The sequence below is a fragment of the Eulemur rufifrons genome, chromosome 19 (assembly GCF_041146395.1).
Source record: "Eulemur rufifrons isolate Redbay chromosome 19, OSU_ERuf_1, whole genome shotgun sequence".
Lineage (NCBI taxonomy): Eukaryota > Metazoa > Chordata > Mammalia > Primates > Lemuridae > Eulemur > Eulemur rufifrons.
Window position 1 is genome coordinate 47,895,407 of NC_091001.1, and position 20,930 is coordinate 47,916,336.

A 20,930-nucleotide genomic window follows, 5' to 3' on the forward strand; every position below is an offset into this window, starting at 1 on the left:
GGCCTACACAGCACGTTCAATGGATATGAAATATGGACATGAGACGGTCAAATTTTTTGAAGCAATCTTTACACAGAATCAGAAGAAAAGGAAATTTGTAATGGCAGTTCAACAATTTGAACAGCTGGTTTGAAAGTGGCTGGGATTACAGACTGAGCCACTGTGCAGCCTCAACTGAGTTTTAAAACGTTCTAATCACACTAAAAATACAGTTTACACACCATACAAATAATGTGCACAATCAATACTATTTTGCATATTTCCCCATCCTAAATGGCATCAGTACTATTCAAAAAATTGTCAAGGTGTGATTACATAGAAAAATACTTTTTCTACTACTATCTGGTCAGGCCTCATTTTAAAATAAGAATACCTCTCTCTGCTAAAGACATTTCAGAAAGAAATCAACTTTTTTTTTTTTTTTTTTTGAAGAGGGTCTCACTATTTGCTCAGGCTGGTCTTAACTCCTGGGCTCAAGGGATCCTCCCACCTCAGCCCCATCAGTAGATGGGATCACAGGCATGCAGCACCTTCCAGACTCATAGAAATCAACTCTTTCAAATCATGCTATTTGTTTCCCACGACATTAGAACAGAGATCGCATTGTCTTGAGGATGAATGCTGAGAGAGATGCTGCTGTCAGGCAAAGAAAATGAGTAGAAAAATGTCAACAATGGACACTACCAGGAAAAGGAGGACTAGGACTGAATGGCAGAATAAAACCTTCTCCAATACTAGGTGGAGTGTGCGTTAAAAAAATATTGTAAGTTACATATCTCACTTATTCCTCACAAATCTTTACCATGGTTATTACCAGCTCCAGTCTACAAATGAGAAAATGTCTACTACCACCCAACTGAAGGACTGGCTAACACTAAGATTATGTTCGTCTCAAATTTTCACGTTACTGTCTCTGGTTAGTTCCACAATGCCACGGTTCGCACTGAATGAAAAAAAACTACATAAATGGGTGGGTGATACAAGTTCTAAGCTGTAACAATCACAGATTCAAAGGGTGTGGTCAGATCTTTTGGACTTTTCTGCTTTTATGAAAACCTGCTGACTACCTTGGCCAAACGTCTCCGCAAACACCCCGCACACAGTGGCGATCATAGGCTGCCTTTTATTTGGGAAAATCTTAGGAGTTCTCCCCGTTCTTTCCGGTTGGGTTAAAATGAGTTAGGACATATATATATATATATATATATATATACACACACACACACACACACACACACACATATTTTTTTCTTTAATTCGGGGTAGAGTTGCTAACAGTCACACTCACAGAAATGTGAGTTTCACGAGAGCAAAGTCCTAGTTTTGCGGACAGTTCTAACTCCAGAGTACTGCAAACAATAAATAATCTCCCTAATGAATAAACGCATTTCAAACCCCATTTCAAAGCACCAGCTCCGCGTGCCTGGGCTTTGGCGCACACGGCCGCGAGAGCGCGGATGCGCAAACCACTCCATTGTACCTAGTTCAACAGTTCTCGGGGAAACACAGGACTAAGTTGACTCCGCGGTCTTCTCCGTGGATCCGTCAAGCTTCTCTTACCTGACATTGCATATCCGTTTACACAGTTCTGCCCGCTGAGCCTTCAGCGGCAGGCAAAGCCTGCAGCGGACCTTCCACAAGAAAACTGAACCAGCCACCGCCATCTTCGGCTTCTCCGCAAAGCTTGTTGGGAAAGCGAGCCTCCGACCTTCTGGAAAGCGCTGGGGGAGGGGGCGGTGGAGGGGGCGGGGACAGCTCAGCTATTGGCGGAGATGGAACAAGACCAGAGCAATCATGAAATTGGAGGTTGCAAGCTCATGGTTGGAAAGACTTTACCGCCGAAGGTAAAGGCTCAATACGCTTCATTTGCCTCGAAGAAATTTTTCTAAACGATTATTTTAATGTCTTATATGTCTTTGATTGTTTTCAAAATAAGAGGGCGAGGTGAGACTCGTACAACTATTTTCCTTTCCCCCTACAGCAAAAATGATCTCGTCCACGTAAATCTCATTCCGGCTAGCGATTCCCGCGGGCATGCGCAGTTTGAATCACATGGCGGCTCCGGGCTTGAGGCTGAGTTGAGAATTTACCCGTGGTAACTATAACATCTGTCTGGGTGTCGGAACTCAAAACTGACCTGCAGGATGTTGGGCTCCAAGAACATGCCCTGGCGGCAACTACAGGGCATTTCCTTCGGGATGTATTCGGCCGAAGAGCTCAGGTAAGGAGTTGGTGGGAAGCATGCACAGCCTGGATCTTGAGGTCGCCGGCATAAACTACTGTTCCCAGACGCTGCTGGGCCCGGCCTGTCTTGAGTCTGTCGTTGTGTGGCGCGTGTCCTGCTGGGATCCGTAGTTCGGGGAATATCCACGGGCCGACGTGCAGTGCCTAGAATCCGGTGGGGCTGGGGAGAGGGAGGTGTCCCCGTTTGCAGCCTTAGCATCTGCCAGTCTCCTCGTTAATTAACAAGCGTTTGTGGAATTACCATATCGCCCTTGACGCGGCTAATCTGTAAAATGATTATCCTCCAAGTGTCAGTTCAGGCGATAAATTTTCTTTGCTGGGACCCTGCTATCGTCTCCGCCTAGTTACTAAGTCAGGGGAACTCTGCTTAGTCCTCATTTTGATCACGGTAGCATTTGAGTCTCCACCACACCCTTTTGCAACTTTCGTCTCTTCTAGGACCTTATTGTCTTCAGAGTCTCCTATTTCTGTGGCAAGTACTTATTCCTCTGTTACTTGATCCACTTTCTTCACTAACAAATATTTACTGGGCATCCAGTTTTTGCTAGGCACTAACCTAGGCGTTAAAGATACATTGATGAACAAAGTGCATTCCTCTTTTTACTCCTTAAATAATGTTGTTCCTCGAGGTTCTATTGTGATAATGTTGCTTTTCTCATCCTAAATATTGTGCCTAGACAATCTCACCACTTTCATGATCGATAGTCTCAAATTTAGATCTCCAGCCCAATTTTCTTTCCTGATTTTCAGACCCATTTATTCAGCTATCTGGACTCCTGTACTTGAATTTCACACAGAGGTCTTAAACTCATATCGAACACTCAGCATGCACCCCCTGCCCGAAAGGTTGGAGAGACTTGCCTCTCCAAAATGGTGTACCTAGTCTATTGCAAAATGGTCACTAGAAACCGAGAAATAATTCTAGAGCTCTGTCTCCTGACATCTAATTTATTTATTGACCTCTTACTTTGTGTTATCTACATATCTTGTTCTATACCCTGCTTTTTATCCCAATTGCTACTGCTAGATCCAGCCCTTATCCCATGTTTGAATTGTCTTTTCTTTCCACCTCCCCCACACACCTGTCCAGTCCATCCTCCACACCTCTGTCAAAATTACTCTTCCCAAGTGCAAATACAATCATGGTACTATCACCCTTAAAACCCTCTAAAGGTCCTCTGTTTCCCTCAGATAAAGGATACTTTCTTAGTATAGCCTACAAAGTCTCCCATGATGAGGCCAATGCTGATTTTAGTTATAATATCATCCCTTCTCTAGCCCTGTTAAACTACTTGCACATTCCAGAAATTGCCATCATGTTTCAGCATTTAGGGCTTTCTTCAAGCTATTTCCGAATGTCCTTTGTGCCACAGGGACCTGCTTCCCTCTGTTCCCCACTCAGCATACACACTCGAATGCTCAGTGCAATGTCCCTCTTTTTCTGAGGTCATTTTGCATGTAGTACAGTTGTCTCTCATGGTGCCTTGGTTACTTTTTGTGCTTGTGTGTATTTGTCTCCCTCCACTATCCTTGAGCTTCCTGTATGTCTCATTCCTTTCTTTTATCCTCAAGTCTGAATAAAGGGATGAATAAACTCCTGCGCTAAAGCTCTGGCATAAATAGTAACAGTGTGCTAGCCCCAAAATTCAGATTATCCAATCACCAGCCATAAACCAAAACCAAAAATGTTTTAGGTTGCCTGAATTTTTTGAGAGATAATTGTGGATTTTCCAAACAACAGTATGAGCAAATTTAAAAAAATTTTGTAGAGACGGAGCCTCACTCTGTCATCCAGGCTGGAGTGCAGTGATATAGTGATAGCTCATCGTAACTTTGAACTTCTGGGCTCAAATGGTCCTCCTACCTCAGCCTCCTAGTAGCTAAGGCTACAGGTACTCCACCATGCTTGGCTAATTGTTTTATTTTTTTGTAGAGATTTGAGGGGTCTCACTGTGTTGCCCAGGCTGGTCTTCAACTCCTAGCCTCAAGCAATCCTTCCACCTTGGCTTTCCAAAGTGCTGGGATTACAGGCATGAGCCACTGCACCAGGCCAGCATGAGCAAATGTACATCTGTCACTAATATTTTAGACCTATTTGGGTCTAGGGTTGACAAGTTTCCATAATTCTGCTACCTTTTACTATTCTAGATCCCCATCTCACTCGTAAAAGCTTCCAAGTCTTGAAAATGGCTTGAAAGGGACATTTCTGGCCCCTGTTACGTCTCTGACCTCCCCTCTATTCCAGTTACCCTGGCCTCTTGCTGGTCCCAGATCACCACAGGCACACACCCACCTCAGGATCTTTGCACTTGCTGCTTCCGTCTCCTGTAAAGCCCTCTGCCTGGGTGACTGCATGGCTTGCTCCCACATCTCATTCAGGCCTTTGCCCAAGTATCTCCTTAGCGTGGCCTTCTTGACCACTGGCTCATCCTATCATTCCCCCTTGTGTTATTTTTCTTCATAGCACTTATTTAATTTTTGTGTGTGTGTTTCTCTTTCTCCAATAGGGTGTAAGGCCCGTAAGCATAGGGATTCTTGTTTGTTTCCTTGGCACCTAAAGCCATATCTGGCACATGGTAAGCACTCAGTAGATGTGCTGAGCATACGAATAGATGGATGGAGGAGCTATCTGCTTAGCACTTGGCGCTTTCAGTCCTCACTACACCAGCACCATTTGTGGTGGTACCGCCAGTTATAGGAAAGGAAATGCAGGCCCAGAGAATACAATGTCTCTCTAGGAAGTGGCAGGGATCATCCTCAAACCTAACTCTGTTGGTCTCAAACTCAGTACTATTCAGTGGAATATTTACTGATAGCCTCTCCTCTTCATCCCTTCTCTAGCCCCATCACGATGAGAGGGAATTTTTTCTCTACCCCAACAAAGAGAGAGGAACTTTGTTCCAGGCACTATATATTATATGCATATTATCTTGTAATCATCCTAGAAGAGCTATCTCAATGCCCAAACTTTAGGTGAGAAAAAAGTTTAATAGTTATCAAAGGACATAATAGAGTGAAAAGGCAACCCATGGAATGGGAGAAAATATTTGCATACCATAAATCTGATAAAGGATTAATATTCAAAACATATAAAGAACTATAACTTAACAACAAAAAACAATTTTAAAATGGACAAAGGATTTAAGTAGACATTTTTCCCAAGCAGACATACAGCTGGCCAATAAGCACATGAAAACGTGCTCAACATCACTCATCATTAGGGAAAAGCAAATAAAAACCACAGTGAGATACCACCTCTAACCCATTAGGACAGCTACTATCAAAAAACCAGAAAATAACAGGTATTGGGCAGGATGTGGAGATAGTGGAACCCTTCTACACTGTTGGCAGGAACATAAAATGATCCAACCACTATAGAAAACAGTATGGCGGTTCCTCAAAAAATTAAAAATAAGATTTACCCTGTGATCCAACAATTCTTCTGGGTATATATCCAAGAAATTGAAAATAAGTTCTTGAAGAGATATTTGTATACCTTGTTCATAGTAGAGTTATTCACAATAGCCAAAAAGTGGACACAACCCAGGTATCTATCAACAGATGGGTTGATAAAATGTGGTATAGACATACAATGGAATATTATTCAGTCCTAAAAAGAAAGGAAATTTTGACATGTCCTACAACATGAATGAACCTTGAGGACATTATGCTAAGTGAGATAAGCCAGTGATAAAAGGGCAAGTACTGTATTATTCCACCTATACTGAGAGTAGTCAGATTAATCAAAGCAGAAAGTAAAATGGTGGGAGGGAGGGAGATGGGGAATTATGTAATGGGTACAGAGTTTCAGTTTTGTAAGCTAAAAAAGTTCTAGAGGTGGATAGTGGTGATGGTAGCACAGTGCAAATGTACTCAATACCACTGAACTGCACTCTTAGAAATGGTTAAGATGATAAATTTTATGTTGTGTATATTTTATTACAATTTCAAAAATTAAGATTAAAAAAGATAAGTAATTTGTTTAGTGTTAACCCAGTTCAAAGTTGCAGGTGGACTTTAGGTTTGTGGGAAGGGACCACACACACGACTATCGAGTTAAAAGTTTCTCATGAAATTAACTTACTGGCAGCAAGGTAACCATATAAGCAGATCTGTCTCCACGTGGCCTTGGCTTTCAGAGTGACACTGACCATGCAATATACAGTCTTCCAGATCTGAACAGCTTAGTTCCTGATGGATTGCCATCGTTTTACACTTGGTACATAGCCACCATCATGAAGAACTTAACTCTATTTTTGTGCTTCATTAAAGGGAATGTTTGTAGCAGTAGTGGGCTCTCCTCCCCAGTAAGGCCCTGCCCTTAGGTTTCCTCTAGGGTATGAGACAAATGATTCATTTGTCCTTATCTTTATTTTCTTAAATCATAAAAGAAATCTGGCTCTGTACAAAGTTGGCTTTTGGGGGGCAGGGGGGAAAAGAGTCTCACTCTGTTGCCTGGGCTAGAGTGCCATGGCATCAGCCTAGCTCACAGCAACCTCAAACTCCTGGGCTCAGGCAATCCTCCTGCCTCAGCCTCCCAAGTAGCTGGGACTACAGGCATGTGGCACCATGTCTGGCTAATTTTTTTCTATATATTTTAAGTTGTCCAGCTAATTTCTTTCTATTTTTTTAGTAGAGACAGGGGTCTCGCTCTTGCTCAAGCTGGTCTCGAACTCCTGAGCTCAAACGATCCACCCTCCTCGCCCTCCCAGAGTGCTGGGATTACAGGTGTGAGCCACTGCGCCCAGCCTTAAGTAGTTTTTAAAGTGTCCTATGGAAGTCCCTTTTAAACTAAACATAAAATGTGATGAAACCTTTTGTAAAGCAAGTTATATTTCTCAAAGGTTTGAATATTTGTATTTAATTTTCTGGAACTTACTACACCTGCATGCAGGGATTATTGTATCACGTCCCCTTCGTTGAACTGTGTGGGCTTTAGAATAGATCTGGTTCATGTCCTGCCTCTCTCACATTCTGGCTGTGTTACTTGGATGAAATCACCTAATGCTCTGGGCCTCAGTTTCCTCCTTGGAAAAATGTATATAATGATGCCCATCTCCGAGGGTTAAGACCAAGACTAAATAACGCTGCTTGCAGAGCATTCAGTGTGTGGTAGAAGCTTAACTCCTTTTTATAAATAGTCTGCCAGTGTACTCAGTGCAAGTTTTGCTCTACATCTATCTTTTTGAAGATTTTACTACTCTTATTTATTTAGCACATGTGTATTTATTAACCATCGGGTGCTGGCTGTGCCCTAAGTGTTGAGGTGCAGTGGTGAGCGAGCAGGCAGAGGTTGTGCCCTCTGGAGCTATCAGTGTGTCTGAGTAAATAGATGTTAAATAATCACTTGCTACTTGCTACCGTTTTGAGAGTGCCAGAAAGGAAACACCAGAGAGGTTGGTAACCTCAGTTTGCCCTCGGTCTTTTTTATCTCCTTAGGAAATTAAGTGTTAAATCCATTACAAATCCTCAGTACCTGGACAGCTTGGGACACCCATCAGCAAACGGCCTGTACGATTTAGCTTTGGGCCCTGCGGATTCCAAAGAGGTGTGCTCCACCTGCGTGCAGGACTTCAGCAACTGCTCCGGGCACCTGGGCCACATTGAGCTCCCGCTCACAGTGTACAACCCTCTCCTCTTCGACGTACGTAGCTCCCTGGATGCGTGGGTCTCAGGGCTGCTCGTGGGATGTGTGAGTGTGGCCTGCCTCCCACAGGGTGTGTCTGAGGAGGTTAAGCTCCAGACACTGGGAGTTAAAGCGTTCTTTAGAATGAGATTTAAATCGTGGGGGAGCCAAAAACAATAACTTCCACATGCCCTGTAGCCCTAGCTAAATAAGTTTCAGTTTGATTCCAGTTGAGAAGAGCCACAGCTTGATTCTAATCGTGGTGGGGGGAGGCGGGGGAGTGCTCAGATGACCACCCTGCACCTTTTGTTGCAGGGGCTTTGTGCTCTTTAGAAACCTAGGTGGCACCTCCCTGATAATAGAGGGAACTTAAGTGTTCTCAAGGCCTCCCTGAGCCCTTCAGGTGGATCCGTGGGCTCTTGCTCGGTGGCAGGAGAAGCAAAGCCCCAGCAAGCCCGACAGTAAGTTCAGAATGAAGCTACTGTCTAGAGTCATATCAGCTAACCTAACTGCCAGGATTTTTTTTTAAGCTACACAGATCATGGTATATACATGGACATGGTTTTTGTCTGTTTATCATATTAAAGAAAGAGAACTGTTTTTGTTAAATACTTGAAATAAAGTAAAGACAGTCCTCCTACCTCAGGTCCTACACCCAAAGTAAATTTCAAATTTTAATGGATTAAAATGAAACCATAGCAGGGTGTGGTGGCTCACGCCTGTAACCCTAGCACTTTGGGAATCCGAGGTGGGAGGATTGCTTGAGACCAGGAGTTCAAGATTAGCCTGAGCAACATAGTGAGACCTTGTCTCTACAAAAAACAATTTTAAAAATTAGCTGGGCTTGGTGTCACATGCCTATAGTCCCAGCTACCTAGGAGGCTGAGACAAGAGGATTGCTTGAGTCTAGGAGTTTGAGATTGCAGTGAGCTATGACCACGCCACGGCACTCTAGCCTGGGTGATAGAGTAAGACTTATGTCTTAAAAAAAAAAGAAAAGAAAAAAAAAAAGAAACCATAATGGAAAGTAGAGAGCAGTATATATCTAGTTTTTAGTGTGGAAAAGGGCTTTCTAAGCATATGGGCTTAAGGGAAATTCTTAAAGGAGTACATTGACTACATAAAGACAAAACTTGGGAATACACAGAAAATTACCATGACTACTATATCTCTTTTTAATATCCTGTTTGTTTTTATTCCCTCTCTTCAGAAACTCTACCTGCTGCTCCGGGGCTCTTGTTTAAACTGCCACATGCTGACTTGTCCCCGGGCTGTGATTCACCTCTTAGTCTGCCAGCTGAGGGTTCTAGAAGTCGGGGCCCTACAAGCAGTCTATGAGCTGGAGCGAATTCTGAACAGGGTAAGTATGTAGTGTCGGTCACAGAAATCAGGAACGCCAAAGTGGTGGGGAATAAGAGATGTTTGTATGTTGTTTCTAGTTACTATCCTAATATTCACCAGAATGTATGATCTTTATCTCATAACTGAGTACCAATAGCTAGATATGAAAATGTGAAGTTTTAAGAGTAATTGAAGAAATATCATTGAAAACAACAGAGAAATACCATTTTATTCATTAATGAGCTTTTATTGTTGGACTCGATATGTGATCAAGGTTTACAGATTGCTTTTGATTGTTGCTTCTCTTTTGTTCTATTTTATTACAGAACATTTTAATGTAGAAAATTCTTTTTCAGCCAGGCGTGGTGGCTCATGCCTATAATCCTAGCACTCTAGAAGGCCAAGGCAAGAAGGAGTTCAAGACCAGCCTGTGCAAGAGCAAGACCCTTGTCTCTACAAAAAATAGAAAAATTAGCTGGGCATGGTAGTGCACACCTATAGTCCCAGCTACTTGGGAGGCCGAGGCAGGAGGATCACTTGAGCCTAGGGGTTTGAGATTGCAGTGAGCTATGATGATGCCACTGCACTCTAGCTGGGGCAACAGAATGAGATTCTGTCTCAAAAAAAAAAAAAAAGAAAAGAAAAGAAAAGAAAATTCTTTTCATGATATTAACTTTTTTGAAGACCCAAGGCCAGTTGTATTATAGGATTTCTCACCTTCTGGATTTATCTGATTATTTCCTCAGTAGATTCACATTTTGACCAGAATACAACCTTGTAAGATAGGATACTTTGTATTGTATCATTTTAGGAAACACATGATCTCAGGTTGTTTTGCTATTAGTAATGCTAAGTTTGGTTACTCTTTGGGGGTTTTTTTGTGTGTTTTTTTTTTTTGTTGTTGATACATAGTAATTGTACATATTTATAGCGATGGTGTAATACAGATAATGTATGGTGGTCAGATGGGGCAATTAGCATATCCATCACCTCAAACATTTGTCGTTTCTTTGTGTTGGGAGCGTTCGATATCCTTTTACTAGCTATTTGAAACTATATAATACATTATTGTTAACTATAGTTATTCTACAGCTCTATAGAATGCTTCCTATCTAGCTGTAATTTTGTGTCCTTTAAAAAATATCTCCCTATCTTCTCTTTCCCCCTATACTTCCCAGCCTTTAGCATCTTCTCTTCTACTTTTTACTTCTATAGGTCAACTTTTTTTTAGCTTCCATATATGAGTGAGAACATGCAGTATTTAACTTTCCATGCCTGGCTTATTTCACTTACTGTAATGTCCTCCAGTTCCATCATGTTGTTGCAAATGACAGTATCTCATTCTTTTTGTATGGCTGAAAAATATTCTATTGTGGATATACCACATTTTCATTATCCATTCATCTGTTGTTGGAAACCTAGGTTGATTCCATATCTTGACTATTGAGTATAGTGCTGCAGTTAACGTGGGGGTGCAAATACATCTTTGATACGATGGATTCCTTTCCTTTAGATAAATTCTTAGTGGTGGGATTGCTGGATCATATGGTTGTTCTACTTGGAGTTTTTTGAGGAACCTCCATAGTGGCTGTACTAGTTTATGTTTCCATCAACAGTATATAAGAGTTCTCTATTCTCTGCATCCTCACCAGCATTTGTTATTTTTTGTCTTTTTGATAATAGTCATCCTAACTAGGGTGAGATGATAGCTCATTGTGGTTTTGATTTGCATTTCCCTGATAATTGGTGATGTTGAACATTTTTTCATATTTCTATTGGCCATTTGTATGTCTTTTGAGAAATGTCTGTTCAGATCCTTTGCCCATTTTTAAATCAGATTGTTTATTTTTTTGCTCTTGAGATGTTTGAGTTCCTTGTATATTGTGCATATTAAACCGTTGTCAGATGACTAGTTTGCACATATTTTCTTTCATTTTGTAGGTTATCTTTTCACCCTGTTGATTGTTTTCTTTGCTATGCAGAAGCTTTTTAGTTTGATATAATTCCACATGTTTATTTTTGTTTTTGTTGCCTGTGCTTTTGAGGCCTTATTCATAAAATCTTTTCCCAGACCAGTGGACCAGTGTCCTGAAGTGTTTCCCTGGTGTTTTCTTCTGGTAGTTTTACAGTTTCAGATCTTACTTTTGGATCTTTGATCTACTTTGAGTTGATTTTTGTATAGGATGAGAGGTAGTGGTCTAGTTTCATTCTTCTGCACATAGATACCCAGCTTTCCTGGCACCATTTATTGAAGAGCCTGTCCTTTCCCCGATGTATGTTCTTAGTACCTTTGTTGAAAATCAGTTGGCTATAAGTATGTGGGTTTACTTCTGGATTCTCTATTCTCTTCCATTGGTCTATGTGTCTATTTTTATGCTGTGCTATTTTGGTTCCTGTAGCTTTGTAATATATTTTGAAGTCTGGAAGTGTGATTCCTCCAGCTTTGTTCTTTTTGTTCAGGATTACTTTGGCTATTTGGGATCTCTTACAGTTTTTATTTTGGATTTCTTACAGTTTCATACACGTTTTAGGATTGTTTTTTCTATTTCTGTGAAGAATGTTACTGGTATTTTGATAGAGATTACATTGAATCTGTAAATTGTTTTGGGTAATATGGTCATTTTAACAATATTAGTTCTTCCAATCTCTGAGCATGGGATGTTTTTCCATTTGTGCCTTGTTCATTTTCTCTCATCAGTGTTCTGTAGTTTTCCTTGTAGAGATCTTTCATCTCCTTGGGTAAGTTTATTCTTAGGTATTTTTTTATAGTTATTATAAATGGGATTGCCTTCTTAATTTTTTTTTCACCAGTTTATTTTTTGTATATAGAACTGCTACTGATTTTTATATGTTGATTTTGTATCCTGTAACTTTACTGAATTTATTTATCAGTTCCAAGAGTTTTCTGGTAGAATCTAGGTTTTTCTGTGTATAAGTTCATGTCAGCTGCAAACAGCAACAATGTGGATGCCTTTTATTTTTTTTTTTTTTTCTCTTGCCTAATTGCTCTGGCTGGTTACTTTTGGATAAGGTGGTGATCATTAGATCTCTCTACTGCAAAGAAATATTTTTCTTTTCATAATTAGTATTTATTAATACTTCAGGCTTTCTAGTGCTGTTAAAAATACCTTATTTAAAATTTGATTTTCTGCTTGTTGGTACATCAAAATATTATTGAATTTTTTTTTATTGTGGCAACCTGGCAAAATTCTCATCAATTCTGATACTTTAGATAGATACTTTTATATTTTCAGCACAATCATATAATCTGCAAATACTGGCAGTTTTGCTCCTTTCCAATCCTTAGTTTTTGGGGTTTTCTTGCATACATTATTTTGGTGACTAAGATCTATATTACCATGTTAAAGTGGTAGTGGGCATCCTTGTCTTGTTTCTTGTCACAAAGAGCAAGTGTTTCCCTTTCCCCTCCCCTCCCCCTTCCTGGATACTTCAGTCCTAAAGGCATTAGATGCTTACAGCAAGGTGGGATTCCACACAGAGGCGTGGTCCAGTGTGGTGTCCGAGCACCAGCAGGGTGAGGAAAGCATCTGTGGGCAGGGTGTCCCAGCACAGGGGCTCAACCTGAGTATGGTGAGAGGGGATCCCTGCACATATGGGCAGCCCCACAAGGGATGCCAGAGCTCAAATAGCATGAGGAGGATGTTCGTTTGGAGATAAAAGCTCCTCATGGGTTATGTATGCCCAAGTCAGGTGAGAGGGTGGCCTTGTGTGGGATACATGAGCCCAAATACGGCAATGACAGGGTCCACAAGGAGGATGGACTGGTGTGGATGTCAGCCCAAGTCCTAAAGACATTGGATGGGTAGAGCAAGGGTGAGAGGGGTCCGTGCAGAGGAGTGGATGCCAGCAGAGATGGAGTGGTTACATACAGGGAGAGGGATTGTTTGAATGAATACCTAAGTTAAGGGTAGTGGGGGCCAGATTTCACACTGTCAGCAAAGAGAGTTACAAATATACAAAGGAGAAGACATAGAGTTAATCCTGTAACTCTTGTTGTTGAAGTGGAATTAAAAGTATCAGTGTGAACTGTGGTGTGTGTGTACACATGTATTTTCCCCTGGCTCTGTCCCTGGGAAGGTCTTGGAGCAGTGGTCCAAATGAGCATGCCTAGCACCCAAAGCATGGCTTCTAAATACTGTTCTCCACTAAAAGAGCTTCTTGGAGAAATGGCTGATCTAGGGCTGGGACAGAGAAAGTACAAGACTGGCCTAGATAGAACATGCGCAAAGAGTGATGGGACATGTCAAAAGGACACAGGAGCCTCTGTGAAGGGCTCACACTGGCCTAATCTAGCACAATTTGGGCATCAAAATAAAATGACGATAGTAAACGATAATAACCCATTGCATGAAGTAGGAGTCCATGAACTCCATGTGCTCATACTGTTATAAATGAAAGAATGAACTGAATGACTGAAAGTTTAAGTAACAGGCTACTTACTTTCAAAATACTGCGACTCCCTCACATACACACACGTAATCTTTATTAATTTCAAAGGTTGGTGGGGGAGAAGAGTAACTGTATAGTAGAGAAGCCTAGCAGTCGGTCACACCCTTACTCAAGTGGTCAAAGTGAACATCACCTGTTGGGACAGGTTGAAATCACTCACCAGACCTCATACAATGCAGTGAGAACAGAGCATCACTTCTGGATATTCCTGCCAAAGATGCATTAGCTGAATCTGATTGTGAGGAAACATCAGACGCATCTAAATTGAGGGATTTTCTATGAAACTCACCTTTAATCTTCAAAAGTGTTAATGCCTTCAAAGTTAAATACTAAGGAACTATTCTAAACTGAAGGAGACTAAAAAAAGACGTGACCAGTAGATGTAACAGGTGGCTCTGAACTGGATACTCTTGCTATGAAGGACATTTTTAAGGGAATTGACAAAACTTGAATGGTGTATGTGGATAGATGATAATAATTTGTTAATGTTGATTTGCTGTTTTTGATGATTGTATCACGGTTGTATTGGAGAGTGTCCCTGTTTGTAGAAAATGTTCACCAAAGTATTTGGGGCTGATAGACCATCAGATCAGTAACCTACTCTCAAATGGTTGTCCCCCCAAAAAGATTTTTAGAAATACTTGGAACTTTTCTGTAAGTTTGAGATTGGTTCAAAATAAAAATAAATTGTACCAAGAAAGTAGGGAAACCTTTCAGTATTTCACCAGTGTTTACAGAGCATTTGTAGTCTTTTTTAGCAGATAAGGAAGCTCCTATCTTACTGTAATAGCTGAATATTGAATTTTATCACTTTTTTATTAATAGTATCTATGAAGATTTTCAGGTAATTTGTCTCCTTTTTAAGCAGGTAACATGATGAAGTTACTTGATTCCTTTTCTAATGTTAAACTAATCTTGAGTTCCTGGGATATACCCAACTTATTCATGATATATTCCCTTTTTAATATGTTGCTGGATTTGATTTCCTAATATTTTGCTTAGGATTTTTACATCTGTAATTATATTGGGTATCTAGATTATATCAGCTTCATAAAATGAATTACAGAATTCTTTCTCTCTCTCTCTTTAAAATGCTCTGAAAGAGTTTGTGGAAGATTGGAGACATAGTGTGCCAGCAGGGCAGTGCCACACATTTCTCCTTAGCAGTTGTCCTCACGGGTGTCCAGGGACTAGTCTTCTCTGGCTCCCCGTGTGACTGACTGCTCGAGAGCAAAAGAACAAAATCGTATCAGTGGCTTCAGGAGCTACCCTGGCCTAGAAGCCACATGTCCAAAAATGGAATTGATGTCCTTTTTGACAGTTCCATGGGCTGGGCTTCCTGGGACCCTCAAGGATATGCTGATTTAGGACCCAGGGAAGCTCAGAGCTGGGGTTTCCCAGGTATTTATAGTTCATTCATAGTCCTGATGCAGTCTAACCAATCCGATTACTTTTACCATCAGCAATGTTGCCTAATGACACAACTGACATTTCCACTTACAATCATGGTCTCCAGGGGAACAGAGCTAAAAAGTTAACTCAAGGTCAAATTTGTCCAAAAGAGTGATTGAAGAGGGTGAAGGGAGAGAGAAAAAATTTTCTTAAGCTTTTACTCAGTTATATTTTTTTAGGAATCTGTCCATTTCATCTAAAGTTTAAAATTTATTGGCATGAAATTATTTATGGTGCCTACATTCTTAAAAATTTTTTTCATAAATATACTCACAAAAAAGCTTTAATCATATGAACAATTTAACAAATAGTTACAAAGTAACCATCATCTGTAAGATACCCTTTAATGTCAGCGTATTGTCCATGTCCCCAGAAACTCTCTCCCGTTCCCCTGTTCCCTTGTGTACTTATTTTTGACAGTTTGTTTGCCATTGTACTGTAAGAATTCTTTGTGGGAATAATTATCTGAGGCACAGGATAATGCTACCTTCCTCTAAAGAGGATTCTCATTGCTTCTTGGCGACACTACCAACCATAGTCCAGGTTCAAAGATTAAAGCTCCCTGGACTGCCCAGCTGATTGCAGGAGGGCTGGTAGTTCCTGAGGCTATGGCCCTTTGGGTTCCCAGCTTTCTGTTTTTGTGTGTTTAGGGTGGGGAGTGATGATTTCCTGTTAGATTCCTCTCCTTGCACTAGCTTTAGGCTTTTGGTTTTTTTTAAGAGATGGGGTGTTGCTGTGTTGCCCAGGCTGGAATGTAGTGGCTGTTCACAAGCACGATCGTAGTTCACTGCATCCTCAAACTGTTATGCTCAAGTGATCCTCCCACTTCAGCCTCCCAAGTAGCTGGGACTACAGACATGTGCCACTGCACCCGGCTTAGCTTTAGGCTTTGATTTCTGCCTCCTATACCATTTGAGAGCTTCAAAATATGTTCAAAAGTACTGAATTGGAAAATACACTCAAGGCCAGGGCTGCCGTGTCACAGAGCTTGAGGGACCATCATGGACATCTGTGCCAGTATCTTCCCCAGGGGCACCTGAACAATACCCTACATCAGTGCACTTGTGGCATGCATGCTGCTTGTCCTTGCTAGATTCCTGTTTCTCCTTCCGCGTGGCCTAGTTATTCCTCATTGTCTTGTCAGCTCTTCAGAGCATTAAGATTTTTAAAATATTTTAACCTGTCTTGGTTCCTTGCAGTCTTAGGTATGACTTGAATAATCTAGCCCACTGTTACTGTAAGCAAGATGTTCTCTTGTTTGATTTTTTTTTTTTTTTTTTTTTTTGAGACAAGGTCTTGTTTTGTCACCCAGGCTAAAGTACAGTGACAACATCATAGCTCACAGCAACCTCAAACTCCTGGGCTCAAGTAATCTTCCTGCCTCAGCCTCCCGAGTAGCTGGGATTACAGGCGCATGCCAGAATGCCTGGCTGATTTTTCTGTTTTTTTGTAGAAAGGGGGTCTTGCTCTTGCTCAGGCTTCTTGTTTGATTTTTTAACAGTGATGTTGCCTTGCTGTTTTGAACATGCAACACAGCAGACATGGTTTCTTTTACTCCCCTCAGAATAATCTCTTCCACCCTTGAAGAGGCTCCTACAGTAATATGGCCTTCTGCAGTAACATGGTTTTCCTCTGTGTTTTTCAGTTTCTAGAAGAAAATGCTGATCCTTCTGCCTTCGAAATTCAGAAGGAGTTAGAACAATACACAGCTGAAATTGTGCAGAACAACCTCCTGGGGTCCCAGGGCGCACATGTGAGTTACCACTGTCTCTCTTCTCCCATAACTGTGTTTTCAGCCTAATTGTCCTAGTTCCCTCTGCACTGTCATTGCTTACACTTTTGGCTTCCCAGAGTTGACTTGCATTTGAATCCCAAATCTGCCTGTTAATGAGGCCTATGACCTCACAAATCACACAGCTATCCCCTGGTGTCCATTGTCTCATCTCTAATGCCTGCCTGCAGGACTGATGAAAGGGTTAGGTGACATCAGGTGGTTTAGGTGTTTTTAGGTATAGCATCCAGCAAACAACCACTTTTCTCTCTCCAGCACTTTCTGTCTCCACCACTGGTACCTCATCCTCCCCTCCATAACGCCTGTGTAAGTAGTAGTACTCTGTTCAATGAATGAATAAGTGGATAGAGTAGATAATCAGCCTACAGTACTAATCTTCAACTCTGATTCACCTCATGCCCAGGGGTCACACCAGAGATTCTGATTTAATTGGTCTGGGGAGGGGCCCAAGTGGGGGTTACAAAAGCTCCTGGGTGGTTCCTGTTTACACCAGGCTCAGAACCACTCATGTGGCCGGACTGTGGATGTGCCTCCTTCAGAACTCTGAGGGCCATCTGAGGGAGGCCAGCTGCATCCCTAGAGGTTTGTTTTAAAAATTATAGTAACTACCATTTATTGAGTACTTACTGTATTCCAAGCCCCCTACTGCATTCATGATCTCTTTATCTTAGTAACAGCTTGCTGAGATGGTTAAACTATTCTTATTCCTACATTATAAATGAGGAAACAAGGCTTAAAGAGATCACTCGATAATTGGCAGAGCTCAGCTATGTTAGGGTTCTGTGGAAGATTTTGTTTAAGAAAGTGGGGGAAGCAGTGTTTCCTCTGGTTAAAATTAACTTGAAAATGAATACATATGGGATTCTCCTCAAAATGGCACTCCAAAGTTCTCTGGCTTTTTTTAACAGGTAAAAAATGTGTGTGAGAGCAGGAGCAAGCTCATTGCTTACTTCTGGAAGGCACATATGGCTGCGAAGCGGTGTCCCCACTGCAAGTAAGTATCGGGGTGCTTGCCTTTCCCTTTTCCCAGGTGAGACGTCTCTGGCCAGTCACTCACAGCTACTAGTCAATGTCTTATTGGGGTTTTCTTCTCTCCTCAATCATAACTGCCCCGTTCAGGACTGGGCGGTCAGTTGTCCGAAAGGAACACAACAGCAAGTTGACGATCACATTTCCAGCCGTGGTGCACAGGAAAGCTGACCAGAAGGACCCAGAACTTGTGGGTAAGCAGGCTGGGTCCTGGGAGGACCTCCTCTGCCATGTTTCTCATACATGGCCATCAGATGTGTCCTAGACCTTGGGAGTACCTGGTCCTCTTCGGCACATGTTTCCCAGCTGTGTTTGGGATGGGCCAGTGGCGGGACAGTATCCAGGTCTTCGGGGCTGGAGGGGATGCTGGCGAGCACCCCGCCCAGGCCTCGCACAGGAGAACTGCGGGTCGGGCTGCTTTATGAGGCAGTGCCTCACGGGTGCTTTTTGCCTCAAGTGGTCATTTTTCTGAAAGAGTTTTGAGGAAAAAATTAAGAGATTCACTTGGCAAATATTTCGAAACATTTTATGGTAAAACAAGTGTGGATTTATTTTGGAGTAAAATGTAGGTGAATAATTTTTAGGAAAAACTAAGAATTCAGCAAAATGTTAGCAGGCTCTTGCAGGCTGCTCCTGGCTGTCCATCCAGATCCCAGGGGTGGAGTCCCCTCAGCCCTGCTCACTCTTACAGAGACTTGGGGAATATTTTGAGAGATTGACTTAGTACTCCCACTTTTTAATATCTGTAGTTGTAGTCTTGTTTAAACATACTTTTTGGTTTTTATTCTTAAGTGGTGAAGTACTGAGACCGGTACCTACTATGCACTGTGGGCTCTGTAGATGTTAACTGTTCAGTTTTTATTGTATCATCAACATGCCAGGTTAGAAAAAGCACAACCTGCTATTGACACTTGGCTCTGCTACTTATTCTGAATGGCTTAGAGAAGGCTACTTTTGGAGCTTTGGTTTTCAACTCCATAGAAAGGTGATAATAAAGCCTCTTGCCTAGAGTTGAGGAAATCACATGCACGAAAGTTCATAGCAGATAACGTTGCTAGACCTTTTTCCAGGGCTTGAACATGGCATAGACAGGGAAGTAAGTCCCCCTCCTGGAGATGCATGAGGTATCCTTAAGACTCTGGCAAGACCTGGAGTTAAAAACCTATTTATTATCTTTTAATAAAACTTGTATTTTAGAATGGTTTGAGACTTCAGAAGAGTAGCAAACATAGTACAGGGAGTTCCGGTATACTCTTTGCTTAGTTTTCCCTAACGTAACATCTTAGCACACCGTGATGCATTTGTCAAAACTAAGAGTTTAACGCTAATACAACACTGTTAACTAAACTACAGACTTTATTTGAATTTTGCCAGTTTTTCCAGTAGTTTCCTTTTTATGTTCCAGGGTCCAATCCAGTATACCACACTGTATTTAGAAAGCCTGTTTAATTTTATTTAATGGTTATCAGTTAATACCTCAAGAGTAGATTTTTCTATATGTACCTATTAAATAACACTTAAAACAATTTTCTCTTAATACCAGTTGGGATTTGCTGCTGTAGCTCTTAGGATGCCTTAAAAAATGTTCATAGAGCAAGAACAAAGAAGGTCAGGATTCTAAGAAGATCACTGTTTCTTTGGGGCAAATGGCCAGCAGTGAAGTAACCTTTCAATGCCTTTGCCAAACCTGTTCTTCTGAAGTAATCTTTTATTGTAGCCATGAGAATATAATGGTGCAACCTAAAGTCTGTGCATTAGAAACAGGTAGACAGTAGTCCTTGACAGCTCCAGGATTGGGTGTTTTGTTTTTTTTTTTTTGAGACAGAGTCTCACTTTGTTGCCCGGGCTAGAGTGAGTGCCGTGGCGTCAGTCTAGCTCACAGCAACCTCAAACTCCTGAGCTCAAGGGATCCTCCTGTCTCAGCCTCCCGAGTAGCTGGGACTACAGGCACGCGCCACCATGCCCGGCTAATTTTTTTCTATATATATTTTAGTTGTCCATATAATTTCTTTCTATTTTTAGTAGAGACGGGGTCTCGCTCTTGCTCAGGCTGGTCTTGAACTCCTGACCTTGAGCGATCCACCCGCCTCGGCCTCCCAGAGTGCTAGGATTACAGGCGTGAGCCACCGCGCCCGGCCTCAGGATTGGGTTTTTAGTATTTTTTTATTATTATTTTATATCATCTTATTGTTATGGGGGATGCAGAATTGCAAGTGGGTTTTTAGTATTTTGCAAACATTTACTTTTTGGGCAGTCAGCATCGTGCCAGGACTCTATTTGTGAGCACTGTGCCTAGATAGAGACCACACCATATGGCCTCTGCTCTCAGAAGGGGCTGCTGGTGACACAGATCAGTAACTACAGGGAGCTGGTGGTATGGAGGCAGGTGAGTGCTCTGAGCATGGGTCTGACCACGTTCCTGGTACCAGAGGGAGCCAAGAAGTGAGGCCTGCACCTAAATGATCCCCATGGACTAGTGATCCCATGAGGAGTGCTGTGAGCTTGTGAAATGTTACATACACTTCCTGAGCCCCATGTGGCATTAGCATTTAAAATGAGAACTCTTATAGCCAAGATACTCCCACAGCCACTGTGATCCAATCTTCCCAGGTTATTTGACCTCTGAACCCCACTTTCATATGGCTGTCCTTACTGAAAGAAACTAACATTGGAGATGCTCTGAAATCCCAGCTAGGCAGATTTTGTTGTTGCAGGCTGCAGAGGTGTCTTGTTAGGAGAGGGTGCAGCCCATGTTAGAAGGTGGCCTCCCACAGGTCTCTTCTGACCTTTAAGATGCCGTGGTTGAACAACCTCTGTCTTCATGGTGTCTAAACTGCAGTGGGGGCACTGTTGGGACAGGAGCTGGGGAGATTGGACCAATCTTCCTCAGCCTTTCAAACCTGCTTAGTAGGAGAGAAGGTTCGGATAATCATTTCCAGAAATGCCCACCAAATTGGTCTTTAGGTTAATGGGATC

General features: G+C 41.8%; 1 protein-coding gene across 1 annotated transcript in view; it reads left to right on the forward strand.

Annotated features, from left to right (window-relative positions):
* The first annotated feature begins 2,057 nt into the window (after positions 1–2,057).
* The window catches only part of POLR1A (RNA polymerase I subunit A), a 75,850-nt gene continuing 56,977 nt past the window's right edge, over positions 2,058–20,930 (forward strand). The window contains exons 1-6 of the mRNA XM_069493822.1: positions 2,058–2,221; positions 7,684–7,888; positions 9,081–9,230; positions 16,779–16,886; positions 17,834–17,919; positions 18,045–18,148. Of these exons, the coding sequence (XP_069349923.1) occupies positions 2,145–2,221; positions 7,684–7,888; positions 9,081–9,230; positions 16,779–16,886; positions 17,834–17,919; positions 18,045–18,148 (730 nt within the window). The 5' untranslated portion in view covers positions 2,058–2,144. The remainder of the gene's footprint in view (positions 2,222–7,683; positions 7,889–9,080; positions 9,231–16,778; positions 16,887–17,833; positions 17,920–18,044; positions 18,149–20,930) is intronic.